We start from the raw sequence: 14,249 nt of genomic DNA, 5'->3' as shown, positions 1-14,249 counted from the left end.
TTTCCTGGAATTATGTTGGGCTTCATAATCTTTATTATTTAGACACAGAATGACGTAAATTTGTCAATGAGTGCTTTGCATGAGGAAAATGAAGTTGCACTTACCAAATTCCAAATTTTATTCTATTCTATTTTATTTTATTTTTTAAAATAATCTCTACCCTCAACATGGGGCTCAAACTCATGATCTCAAGATCGAGAATTGCATATTCTACTGACTGAGCCGGCCAGGTGCCCCTCAAATTCCAAATTTTAAACATGCAGCAGAATGTTCAGGTGTCATCCTACACTTCCATGATTTACACTTTGTCCCTGTGGTTGAAATTCGCATTTATTTAGCTTGAACTCCATGTTTTCATTATCAGCTGATTGGTTCTTCTTTTTTAAAGCTCTAAGTCTGCAGTTGAATATGGTGGTTCTCCCTGAGAGTGACAAAGTGTCCAGATTTAGTAACATGGTAGATGACAGTTCCATTTATGGAGATACAGGAGACTCTGGAAGCTTGGAGTAGTGGGTGGGTGGGGTATATAAGAGAATTCTGTTTAAGGTACATTAAATGTGAGATTCCTGAGAGGCACCTATATAAGGCGGTCAAGGAAGCAAATTGGATTTTGTGGTCTGGAGCTTAGAGGACAGCTATGATCTAGAGCTATAAATTAAAGAGAGATTGATGGCACGAAAGCTGTGGATGGTCAAATCACATTAAGTGAGAATGCCATTTGAGAAGAGTATGAAGAACCAAGCCCTGAAGAACTCTAGCATTTAGAGGCCAGAGAGAGTAGGAAGAACCCATACGATTTCACTCATATACGGATTTCAAGAAACAAAACAAATGAGCAAAGGGAAAAAAAGAGAGAGAGAAACCACGAAGCAGACTCTTAACTCTAGAGAACAAACTGCTGGTTACCAGATGGGAGGTGGGGAGGACATGGGTGAAATAGGGGATGGGGACTAAGGAGTGCACTTATGATGATGAAAAAAAAGAAAATTAAAAAAAAAAAAGAAAATGAATAAAGGGAGAGAAATCTATGAACGTGTATGTTTTTATGAATGTTTGTAAATGCATTTAAAAAAATCACCAGACTAGTTCTAATTGTCTCTGAGGTGAAGGGTAGGATCAACAGGATAAAAGCTGATTTTACTTTTGATTGCTTGGGTTTTATATATCTTGCCTGCTTACAAGATTTTTAAGAAAAACATAAATTGTTCTTAAGTGGTGCTCATACCATTAATCTAGGGAATTAATTGTTTGCTTTATTAATTTATTCATCAAGAGTTCAAGTTCCTGTTGTACATCAAGCAATCTACTGGGCATCTGGGGATGGAGCCATGAACGAAAGAGGCAGGATTCCTGTCCTTGCAAAGCTTACACTGTAGTGGATGCAGGCTCCAAACAGTCTTCTCTGTGTTGGCTCCCCCACTCTTACCAGATTCCTCACCTCCCCCNATAAATTATTCTTAAGTGGTGCTCATACCATTGATCTAGGGAAAATTGTTTGCTTTATTAATTTATTCATCAAGAGTTCAAGTTCCTGTTGTACATCAAGCAATCTACTGGGCATCTGGGATGGAGCCGTGAACGAAAGAGGCAGGATTCCTGTCCTTGCAAAGCTTACACTGTAGTGGATGCAGGCTCCAAACAGTCTTCTCTGTGTTGGCTCCCCCACTCTTACCAGATTCCTCACCTCCCCCAGGAAAGTATCTCAGACCAACTTCCTGCACTTTTCATTACCCCATGCAGAACTACGAACGCTAGAATACGGAGAGTTCACCCGCAAGCCTCCTCGGAACTATCACCTGTTTGTCACCCACTGCAGGCTTCCAAATGCAGCAGGGACAAAACACGGTGTCAGTAAAATAGGTCTCTTGGGCTGCCCTTGAAACCCCCAAACACCTTCTGTGACTGTTTCTATGGGAAAAAGGTCCCTCCAGTTCTAACCAATGGACTTAGCAAAGGCACCGCTAGAGCAGACTCTGTAAGCTGGTGACAGCCTGGACTCAGGCAACTGCGAACTCAAACAGCGTCTAGGCCCCCACACAGAAGTTCCTGAGCACACACTTTACGGCTGGGTTCTTCCTATGACCCTTGCTTAAGGCGCAATAACAGGAGTAGTCTTGGCAGCCCTTCCACCAGTGGGAATCTCAACCCCAGACGAGGCTTTAACTAAAGGTCTGCCCACACTAGTGGCAGTAAATTGAATTCAGGCTTCCGAGCAGCCTCTGAGGCAAAGGGTTTATATTTCAAGTCAATCCCTATTTTCTCTTCTTCATTTCTTACACATGCAAATGAAAATTCCCCAATTTTCAGCTGCCAGGACAGCTGAATACTGTCATCACAAAAATTAAATGCTTGTGTCAAAGAAGGAACTGCTTTTTAGAAATTCTTGTGCATCTCGAGGCAAAGAAAAAAGTGCTGCTGACAATTTATCTTTGCTACAGGATGAATGTACTTATTTAACACATGGTTTTCATGGCTGAGGATGACTCTAGCCCAGGGGAGCCAGAAAATTCTCAGAGTTTAGAGAGAGGCATCGTGACTGCTCAATGAACATCCAGCTCCAAGTTACTCCCCCCTCCATCAACCCAGGTGACCTTGGGTGCATCACCTGACCTTCCACGCGCTTTCACATTCCACTTTTTTCCCCATGCTGATCTAGTTGCTAGAATGGCTTCCTGACCTCTCCTCCAAGTCTCAAATTCTTAAAAAATGCTGTCCTATGAAGCCTTTCCTGATTTTCTCAAGCCAAATCAGCTTCTTTCCTCCTCAAATTCCCTTCCTTGGTTATCTGTGCCTCCAGTATATCATTTATCACGTGGTATTACTGTTGCACATTTAACCTATTTATTTCATTTATCACGTTATTTTGTGGCCATCTTAGGGTATCAGGCCATATGTTATTACTACTGCTCCGACTAATCATATTAATAACATTGTTAGGAGTATTATGAGTGCTTACGATGTGTCAGGCCCTAAAAGAATACATTATCTCTAGCTGTCACAAAAGCCTTATGAGATGGACATTATTACTTTTTTTTTCACAGTTGAGTAAAATCAAACCAAGAGAGATTACACAAATGGCTGGTAGTGGCACTAAGAGTCAAAATAAAGTCTATTTTACCTTAAAGCCCATGCTTTTAACCACACTGCAAAACATGACCTATAAATAATAGTAGATAATATTTACTAAGTGCTTACTAGGTGTGGGGATCTGTACTACACGCATTAGCTAATTTGATCTTCACAAAAACCCTGTGACGTAGATTCCGCGATTGGTATCTCAGTTTTTTTTTTAAATAAAATTGAAGTTCAGAGTGGTTAAATGACTAGCTCAAGGTCACAGAAATGTGGAGGCTGGATCTGACTATAGGCCAGTCTCCCCCAGAGCCTGAGTCCTTATCCGCTATTCTACTTCATGACCAGAGAGTAGAATGTTCTTTAATCTTCGTAAACACTGCATAGTTTTTCAAGAACAACCCCTCTGGAAACAAAAGAGTGGAGAGGTACCCATTCTGAGTCATGCAAATACAGAAAATCTACCAAGCCCCTAAGCACTCACCTTAGCACATGCGTGGATCCATTAATGGTTGTGGTTGAACAGGGGACAGTCTGGCCCAGGATGGAGGGTCTTCGGTAGCGCTCATCATCACAGCAGAGGATGATGAGGAAGGCACGTCTAAAAGACTTATTCAAGAAGGCGTAGAGAAAGGGGTTCAACCCAGAGTTGATGTAGCCAAGCCAGAGGAAAGCCGTCCACACCTGCCCAGGAACGGTGTAGTCTATGAATGGATCCACGATATTGGTGACAAAGAATGGAGCCCAGCAGAGGCAGAAGCAACCCATGATGATGCACAGGGTCTTGGCTGCCTTGGTCTCTGTCCTCATGCGATGAGTGCTGTGCTGGTCGGCTGGCTGGGGCCTGCCTTCTGAGGGGGCTCCTGCCCGTTGTAACATCTGGATTTGGTGGGCATGCTCCTTCGCTGTGACATAGATGCGGTAATAGGCCAGCACCATGAGGAGAAACGGGATGTAGAAGGCCACCACGGAGCAGGTGATGGCGTAGGGCTTGTTGACCATGAAGATACAGTAGGTAGAGTTAGAGTTCTGGTTGAACTTCCTTTTCTCTATCTGAGAGTTGGAGGGAGAGAAGAAATGAGGAAAGAAGGGAGAATGGGACGGGAAAAGTGAAGAGAAAGGAGACAAAGGAGGAAAATTGTGAGAAAAGAAAAAGGATGAAAAAGCAAAGGAGGGATTGGAAGGGAGAGGGAAAAGGAGGGGAACAGGAAAGGGCAGGGAAGGGACGGGGAAACACAAGAGGAAAGAGAGGAGGAAGGAGAGAAGAAGTTTTATCAGCCAAGTTCTCTTTTCCTAATAAGCCTATAGCACATAGACCCGCAAAGGTAGAAAGGAATATGATTGCGTCCCGGAGCGCAGAGGGACTGTCTCTGCACAAGGGGCTGAAGGCCCCAGGAAAGAGGAGAAATAAGATAGGGACAAAATCATCCCTCAATCTCCCTACCCAACCAAGAGCAGAGTTAGCGTCTCCTCCCTTCCCCGTCTGCCTGCACGCAATAGATCTGGTAGTAAAAGTCTTTGAACTGTGGCGTGTCTCCTTCAAGACTGTTCTTATATCTCAGCAATTCCTATATAAAATTTAAATTAGCTTCTTAATTTCTATACAGATCTTTGGGGATTTTGATTGGAGATAGAGCAGAATGATTGAGGAAAACGGACTTCTTTGCCATAGTAAGCCTTCCATTTCACAAACATGGTCATTCTTTCCTTTACTTAAATCTTTCAAAATGTATTTCAATAATATTTTACAATTTTTTTTCTGTAAATGTCTTGCACATCTTTTTTCAGATGTATTCCTAAGTATTTGATTTATTATCCTATTGCAAATGATACCACCTTAAAGTCCTTAATCCTAATTGTTGCTGGTATGTAGAATTTGGTGAAAATTTTTTGCATGGCAATGTATAAAGCAACTTTGTTAAATTTGTTATTATTATGTCATCTCTAAATTCTTCTGAATTTTCTTCATAAGTACCCATCTGATCTGCAAATAATAAAAATTTCATTTCTGCTTTTCCAATCTTAGTCCCATTTTTCTTGCATTATTGAACTTGATAAAACGTCCAGTGTAATCCTGAACAGAAGAGGTAATAGTGGACACCATTTCACATTCTCAGTTTTAGGAGGGGAGTTTCAATGTTTTAACTATTAAGTATGATACTTGCTGGAAGTTTTTTATGGACGCTTTCTTCTTTTTTTAGTTTGATGAGAATTTTTTTAAATCGTGAATAGATACCGAATTTTGTTAATGAATTTTTGGCAGTAAAAAGATGATCCTGAGGGTTTTCTGTCTCTTTTATTAATATGGTGAATTACAGTGACTGTGCTACATTCCTGGAACAAACCTCACTAGCATTAGATACTCTGATACACTGGTTCTCTTTTAAGGATTGAAAGACTTTTCTGCCTACTATAAACTCTGTCTGCTGACAGCTCGGAGTTACCAGCCTTGTCTAGGAATAGCCCTTGGCTGAAGAGACCTGTGTAATCCAATGACACCTCCCTGTCTGAGGTCAGCCTGCAACCAGTGTGAACATACTCATGAGCAAATGTATGAATAACATCTATGATACACACATACGTTATTTATTTGTGTTATTTAGTGTCTTGTCTCATAGCATATCATAAGATTATAATATACCTTCCTATAGAATTGACCTTTTTCTCATAATGAAATATTTCTCTTTACCTCAAACAGGATGACTTGCCTTCAATGTATTTTATCACTGATAATAGTACAGCTACGCCAGCTTTCTTCTGATTAGTGTTTGCCTGTTATATTTTCCATTATTTTATATCAACCTTACTGTCACCTTACATTTCATGGGCCTCTCTCACAAGCAGTATATATTATATATTGATTGGTTGATGAAAATATTGTGACCAGAACCTGCAGGGACCTAACCCTGTATTTCCCCTAGGAGCAAAGATTCAGTATTTGCTAATTCACTGCTTGTGGCAACTTCCTAGAACCTACTTGCTGCGAATGGTGAGAATCAACTGCATTTGTATTGTGAACACATGGGTTGTGCTAGCTTCTCTCTAGGCCAATGCAATGTGCAGATGAGTGGAAAGATACGCAATGCAATCACAGCATCATGGAGCAAATATTAGGCAAATACTAGGCTCTCTGTTCACAGGGAGCACATGCCCCATTCCCTAGCTGCATGAAGTAAATTGGGGATGCTGCTCTCTCACTCTCAAAATGGACAGCAATTCTCTCAATCATTTCCCCTAGAAACTCTATATCCGAAGGTAAGAGTGTTGCACTCTTTTTAAAAGTTCTGATGCACAAAAGCTTATGCTTCCGAATGTCTCCTCCACTAGGGAGTAAGTTTAGCACAGAGATTAAGAGCGTAGACTCTGGAGTGCCTAGCTATAGTCCCTGCCAATCGGACTTCAGCTAATAACTTAACCGCTCTGATGCTCCGTTTCCTGAGGGCAATGCTAGAATCTACCTCATGGCATTGCTGTGAGGCCTGAGTGAGGTTCACAGAAATGATGACTGAGTGAACATGGACTCGGCGAACAGTAAGTGTTCAACATTGGTTGGCCATAATTACTACTCTACAGGTCATGGGAAACTTGAATTTCATTTCTCTTGAGAATGGTGAAACTGGAAGTTTGAAAGAAGAAGGATAGGATTCAAGAAAATATCCATACAGTCTCCCTGGTATGAATCCCCTTTTACTTCTCCACTCCTTGTCCCCAGCATTTCTTTCAGAAGCCCAAGGAACTCTTGTTCTGACATACCACATGCAAATCCTGGCCCAGCCTTGGCTTGGATATCCTTTCCTGGACAAAGAACAAGGCAAGATTAGGGGCTGGGAATGTGCTGGAAAGAAGAACAGGTAGCTGCTACTCTACTCTCGTTGAGCTGGAGCCTGCTCCCACTTGCTCCTCTCCAGTTCCCTTCCTACCTCAACATGGTCCCCACTGCAAAGTGACTGCCTGCAAACTTCCTTGGGGGATATATATTGCTACCAGTGAACCCCCACCGGAACTTCTGATCTCCATTGCAAGTTTGGCACTATCAACATAGTGTGTCAGAGCTGGAAGACTCTTGAAGATCATCTGGACAGGGGCTGGCAAACGCCTGGCATGCATGCCACATGCTGCTCTCCTACACCCCTGCAGGACACACTCCTCCACTGAAGACCAATGCCCCTTCTCATTGTAGTACTTCAGGGTCAGGGACAGAGCTGGGCTCAGGGTCCAGTTCTCTTGACTCCTGGCCCAGGGTTCTCTTCATTCCCTGGACGCCTCCACCCATGTGACGTGTTTTCTGCTGGTCACTGGAAGCCATGAAGTGGGATGAAGGCCTCTTGGGGCACCTCACATACCTCAGGCTCTATAGTCTGAACGCTAAGCTTTGAGTATCTGTTATGGTATTTACTGGGCATGTTGCTTCACCTTTTAGAGCCTGACTTTTCTCATCTGGATGAGATGAGAGAAGGATGTTGTCAGGATTCTATGTAAAGTCTGAGCATACTTTCAGGCATACAGCAAACATTCCAAAATGTTAGCTTGTATTTTTTTGTTGTTACTGTTGTTGCTCAGACCACTATCAGAATCTTTCTTAGAATAGCCACCCAACCTGATATTGTTTGTTTATTTAGAATCCCAAGCAAATAAAGTTCATCAGAGAGAAAACCAGCAGGGTCTGCACAGGTACTCACCAAATCAATTATGCCAATATTATTCCAGCCTTGCATTATAGGGAGAAAAGAGATAAACATAGGGATGACCCAGCAGCCTCCCAGCATTAATGCGATGCGCAGAGGGGTCATCTTGTTCCTATAAACCAGAGGCTGGCAGCAGATGGCATAATACCTGGAGAGAGAAGAGAAGGCGTGGGTGCCACAGTGAAGGAGGAATGAGAGGGAGAAGGAGGGAAGAATGATTGAGGAGAAAGAAGAGGGGAGAAGGAGCAGGGAGGAGAAGGAGTGTAAGAAGACGAAATATTGGGAAGGAGGAAAATCGGAGGGGGAAGTAAAGAATAAAAATAAGGAAGAAAAGAGAAAATAAGGGGGGGGGGAAGGCAGTGAGAGTGGGTAGGAGAGGAAGGAAAGATGACACCAGAAAAGGACAGAGGAAAGAAACAAGCAATTACATAATGGGATGGGATATTGGCCCATGAGTTCTGTGGACATAAATATCAACCTTAGATCACATCTGAGAGTTACCGCTGGAGTTGGCCCCACATCCCTCTTCCTCTCCCTGTCTCTGAGAAGCTTGATACACACCTGAGGGTTTGCTGTCTCAGGCATGGTTCCAACACTTACCTTCATGTCTGGGCACTTTGGAAGCTTCTGTCCAGCCCTCTGGACCGTAGCATCCAGGCATCCGTGGCCTCCTTTGATAATAAAGTGAAGTCTCCCAGGCTCGGCCCTACGTCTGAGCTCTAAGAACTGGATCTCAGATTTGCCCCCACCCTCTTGATCACCTGCCTATCCTGAGGTGAAATTCTAAGTCAGTGTTCCAGAGATCCCATTCTTCTCCCCTGCATCAGACTCACCTGAGGAGGCCCATTTAAAATGCAGATTCCAAGGATCTCCTGAATCAGAGTCTGTTGGGGATGGAGTTTGCCATCTGACAAGTGGAAGTCATTGCTGCTGTTTGCTAAATATGTCCAGCTCCCCTTCTGGGCACATGTGCTTCTTGGCCTCCTTGTGTTTGGATGAGGCCAAGTGATTGGTCTGGCCAAGGAGTTGTGAACAGAGTTGACATGCACTACTTCTGGACTGGCCATTTAATTGTTTCTCTGATGCCAAGAATGTAAAATTTCAAATATTCCCTGCTCCATCAGGTCCTACCTACTGGTAGAGACCACCTCGCCCTCCTTTATCAGGGTCTGCTCTCCCTCGTGGGACTCACTGCTTACCAGTGTTTGAGTCCATGTTCTGCCAGTGTACTAGCTTCCTTCTTTCCTGCAGAGAGAGAGGCAACCTGCTCCACTCAGTGATCTGGTCTCTAACTCCCAGACTGCTTCTTGCATGTTAGTCCAGTCTTGGAGATCACCACCTTCAGGCCCAGGCAGGTCAGAGAATTTGACAAGAGGCAAAATCTCCAGTGGGTCTATCAACTATTTGTCTTTGGAAGTGTCAAAGAGTAAGTGCAAACAGAAAGCCTGGGAGATAAGTCTATTCTTTAAGATTTTGTACCATTTAATGATGAGACACCCCCTTATATTCCTCATTTTATGCAATTCACTTTAATTTTTCCCACCTCTTCTTTTCTTTTCTTAATTCAAAGCATAACTAACATAACAATGGGTATATTCTTTGAAGAGGTGGTGGTAGGATGAGTTGGGAGAGAGGGTGGAATAAGGAGAGCCCCCTCAGTGTTGGAACATGAGAAGTGGGTGCCTCAGGAGCTGAGAGGGAAGAATTACACTTTTCCCTCCAAGGCGTTCAGGGAGCAGCTGACCATACCACGCCAGGAGGCTTCCTGTGGCCAGCAACACAGCGGGTTGCTGACCTGGATCAGAGTACAAGGAACGAGAGACCAAAGAATGGGAGAAAGGCTTACTTGGGAGCTCATTCTATCTATAAAACTGATATGGCAGCAAAATATAAGTAAAGATAATGCAGTAAAAGAATGATGTTTAGTTGGAATTCCCTCCATGATTTTGACTTATAAGAAAGGCAAATCATATCAGACTGACAAATTTTTCTGAATGGCTGTATTAAAAATCATCAGAGATTTATTACGAACATAGAATTAATCATGAATTTGGAGTATATGAAAGTATTTTTTTCCCCAAATTGTCCTCCCTTCCTCATTTCCTGCTGGAGGGTCTAGATTAGACATTTGGTGTTATCCATTTAGCATCTTTTTCCTTTCTTTTGGTAATAGCATCCCAAAGCCCTTGGGAATTATCTCTTCTCTGTTGCTTTCGTGTTGTTTGGAGAGATAGTGACCCAATCAGACCTTCTCCTGGGACTCTGAATGCCATGTGGAGTGATGCAAAGATGGGGAAGTCAGTGGAGGTCCCTTGATACAGCAGCCTCCTAGTGGGGCTGAGAGTGGGTCCTGCTCCTTGGATCACTGGGCAACCATGCTCTTGCCTTTTTAGTCTTCTTGTGTTAGCTCTTCCTTCAATTACGTAAGTCACCACATATCTTTCCAATAAATTCCTTTTTTGCTTAAGCTGGTGTCACAGATTGAGTTGTGTCCTCTCTCCCTTTCCTAACAGATATGTTGAAGTCCTAACCCTCAGTCCCTTGGAATATGACCTTATTTGGATATAGGGTCTTCACAGGGGTGATAAAATAAAAATAAGGGGCCTTGATCCCCTTGATCCAATATGGGTGATGTCCTTAGAAAAAGGGAAATTTGGACACAGATTCAGAAATGCTCACAGACGGAGGTCTGGAATGATGCTTCTGCAGACCATCCAATATGGCTGATGTCCTTAGAAAAAGGGAAATTTGGACACAGATTCAGAAATGCTCACAGACGGAGGTCTGGAATGATGCTTCTGCAGACCAAGGAACCCCAAAGACTGCCAGCAAACCACCTGTTAGTGTGGGCCTTGATCCAATATGCCTGATGTCCTTAGAAAAAGGGAAATTTGGACACAGATTCAGAAATGTTCACAGACGGAGGTCTGGAATGATGCTTCTGCAGACCAAGGAACACCAAAGACTGCCAGCAAACCACCAGCAAACACCAAAGACTGCCAGCAAACCACTGCCAGCAAAGCTTGGCTANAGGAACCCCAAAGACTGCCAGCAAACCACCAGCAAACACCAAAGACTGCCAGCAAACCACTGCCAGCAAAGCTTGGCTAAGAAGAGCCGAGGAAAAATCCCTCCCCTACAGGTTTCAGAGGGAGCGTGGCTCTGCTGACACCTTGACTTCAGACTTCTAGCTTCCAGAACTGTGAGACAATATCCAATATGGCTGATGTCCTTAGAAAAAGGGAAATTTGGACACAGATTCAGAAATGCTCACAGACGGAGGTCTGGAATGATGCNCTGTTAGTGTGGGCCTTGATCCAATATGCCTGATGTCCTTAGAAAAAGGGAAATTTGGACACAGATTCAGAAATGTTCACAGACGGAGGTCTGGAATGATGCTTCTGCAGACCAAGGAACACCAAAGACTGCCAGCAAACCACCAGCAAACACCAAAGACTGCCAGCAAACCACTGCCAGCAAAGCTTGGCTAAGAAGAGCCGAGGAAAAATCCCTCCCCTACAGGTTTCAGAGGGAGCGTGGCTCTGCTGACACCTTGACTTCAGACTTCTAGCTTCCAGAACTGTGAGACAATACATTTCCTGTTCCAAGCCTCTAGTTTGTGGTACTCATTATGACAGCTCCAGGAAACTAACAAAGTTGGCTAAAGTCAGTCTCTTGCCAACAAAGTTCCCTGCCTCAGTAAAAATGATTTTGAATGTCAGACATGTCCTTCATAGATACTTTGCTCTAGGTAAGAATCTCTTTGTTTGAGTCAATATACTTCCTGATGATAGCTCAAAGTTATAACATCCCTTCACTACCATCCCAAAGAAGGCAATTGAGGGCTAAGTGAAGAAAGGATGTTGCCCTATCTTTGGTGTATAATGTATGATTTTTGAGGCTTGGAAAAGATGTTAATTGAAGACAAGATTTTGGGAATTTTGGCTGGATCTCCAATGTTACAGAAATCCAAAAGTTCAAAAGACAAGGCAAAATTAAGTATCTTGTGGAATAAAAGGTAAGTTTGAGGAAGCAGGATATTCTAGCTGCAGAGTCTTTAAACTTCCATATGTGGATAGAGATATTTAGAGGATCATACAGAGGTTTAGACAACAGAATTTACAGAAGAAGACTTTAGAATACATATTTATATTAGTGCTCAGAATATTTTTGTGAAAGTCTTTCTTTCTAAGTCTTGCTTGGCCAGGGTGATTGCCTGATTCCCACGGCATGATTAATATCCTTGCTGCACAACAAAATATCTTCATGTTCGAAGTGGGTGGGAGAATGGGCAAAATAGGTGAAGAAGATTACAGGATACAAGCTTCCAATTATAAAAAAAATAAGTCATGGGGATGTAAAGTATAGCCTAGGGAACATGATCAATAATATTGCAATAACCATGTATGGTGACCAATAGGGGCACCTGGGTGCCTCAGTTGTTAAGTGTCTGCNAGGAACCCCAAAGACTGCCAGCAAACCACCAGCAAACACCAAAGACTGCCAGCAAACCACTGCCAGCAAAGCTTGGCTAAGAAGAGCCGAGGAAAAATCCCTCCCCTACAGGTTTCAGAGGGAGCGTGGCTCTGCTGACACCTTGACTTCAGACTTCTAGCTTCCAGAACTGTGAGACAATACATTTCCTGTTCCAAGCCCCTAGTTTGTGGTACTCATTATGACAGCTCCAGGAAACTAACAAAGTTGGCTAAAGTCAGTCTCTTGCCAACAAAGTTCCCTGCCTCAGTAAAAATGATTTTGAATGTCAGACATGTCCTTCATAGATACTTTGCTCTAGGTAAGAATCTCTTTGTTTGAGTCAATATACTTCCTGATGATAGCTCAAAGTTATAACATCCCTTCACTACCATCCCAAAGAAGGCAATTGAGGGCTAAGTGAAGAAAGGATGTTGCCCTATCTTTGGTGTATAATGTATGATTTTTGAGGCTTGGAAAAGATGTTAATTGAAGACAAGATTTTGGGAATTTTGGCTGGATCTCCAATGTTACAGAAATCCAAAAGTTCAAAAGACAAGGCAAAATTAAGTATCTGGTGGAATAAAAGGTAAGTTTGAGGAAGCAGGATATTCTAGCTGCAGAGTCTTTAAACTTCCATATGTGGATAGAGATATTTAGAGGATCATACAGAGGTTTAGACAACAGAATTTACAGAAGAAGACTTTAGAATACATATTTATATTAGTGCTCAGAATATTTTTGTGAAAGTCTTTCTTTCTAAGTCTTGCTTGGCCAGGGTGATTGCCTGATTCCCACGGCATGATTATCTTTCCTGATAACTTTTTAATCTTTGCTTTCTAGCAATGAATCAAGAAAAATAAACAGCCTCTTGAAGTCTGCATTCAAGAATCTAAATTAAGTAGGTGAAAATAAACATCACTGAATAAAATGATTAATAAAAATTGAGTCCGAGTGTTAACTAACTAATGGAGTTCCCTTGAAATTTCTAACCTTTGTCTATGGATCAAGGACCAGACAGAAATCTAATAACTTGACTGTTACCTTTCATGGTTGCTACTTAATTCCTATATTTTAATTATATTACCCCTGCAAGTAACGAAATTATTTACCCTATCATGAACTGCCCCCAAAACACATATAAAATACCACTTGGCAGAAGTAGCTTAATTTGCAAGCTCTTTGGAGATCAGGCAAAGTGCTCTGGCTGACTGAACAGTTACTATACAATTACTTATCAAGGGCTCTCCCTGTATTATCTCATTTAGTCCTCAAAACTACGCCTGAGACAGGAACTATAAAGGCACCCACTTCGTAGATGAGGAAACAAACACACAGATGTGTCAGGCTGTGCTCATGGTGAGAGCTGAGCTGGGATCTGGTCCAGGCGGTTGGACACAAGGACCAGAACACCAACTTCATCACTATCACTTCACTCCGCCACCTTCCCTATGTCCTCAAGGGATTATTCTAATTCTTGAAAAGCCACTTTAGAAACAATCAAAACACTGAATCTCAGAACTTGTAGGATCTTCAGAATCCTGAAATCCCCAAATCCTCTTTAAAATGAAGTGTATCCAGGCCTGTCCGAATGTACGAGGGCCTGGGAATTCACCACAGCCCGCTGCACTGCTTCCTAAACTTAAGAATATCCTCAAGTTAAGAAAGTTCCTTCCACAATTGCTTTACCTCTGGCTTTACCCTCTGGCTCAATTAAACATTTCTATCTCGAATTCTTTTTCTACATAATGGTCCGACAGACATCTAAAGAGAGTTTTTATGTTTTTCTGAAGTCTTACTTTCTGTAGGAAACATATACCCAGTTGGATTCGAACCAGGTTGATTTTGCTCATCAACGGGTACTTGCCAATGTCTGGAGACATTTGTTGTTGTCACAACTGGGAAGGGTGATGCTACTGGCAACCCGTGGGTAGAGGTCAGAGATGCTACATGTCTCACAATGGACAAGACAGCCCCGCACAAAGAATCATCTAATTTACAATGACCACAGTGGTGAGA

At 42.6% G+C, this 14,249-nt stretch overlaps 1 protein-coding gene across 4 annotated transcripts in view; it reads right to left on the bottom strand.

Moving 5' to 3' along the window:
* HTR4 (5-hydroxytryptamine receptor 4) overlaps positions 1–14,249 on the bottom strand; it is a 148,126-nt gene that overhangs the window by 45,619 nt on the left and 88,258 nt on the right. For 2 of the 4 annotated variants that reach the window (XM_034656917.1, XM_034656916.1), the window contains exons 4-6: positions 7,752–7,905; positions 6,826–6,867; positions 3,557–4,125 (exon numbers count right to left, since the gene is read on the bottom strand). In XM_034656917.1, coding sequence (XP_034512808.1) covers positions 3,557–4,125; positions 6,826–6,867; positions 7,752–7,905 — 765 coding nt within the window. The remainder of the gene's footprint in view (positions 1–3,556; positions 4,126–6,825; positions 6,868–7,751; positions 7,906–14,249) is intronic. The other 2 variants (XM_034656919.1, XM_034656918.1) reach the window with 1 other exon arrangement.

This window comes from Ailuropoda melanoleuca, chromosome 3, assembly GCF_002007445.2.
Source record: "Ailuropoda melanoleuca isolate Jingjing chromosome 3, ASM200744v2, whole genome shotgun sequence".
NCBI lineage: Eukaryota > Metazoa > Chordata > Mammalia > Carnivora > Ursidae > Ailuropoda > Ailuropoda melanoleuca.
This window is presented reverse-complemented; position numbering and strand designations above follow the sequence as displayed.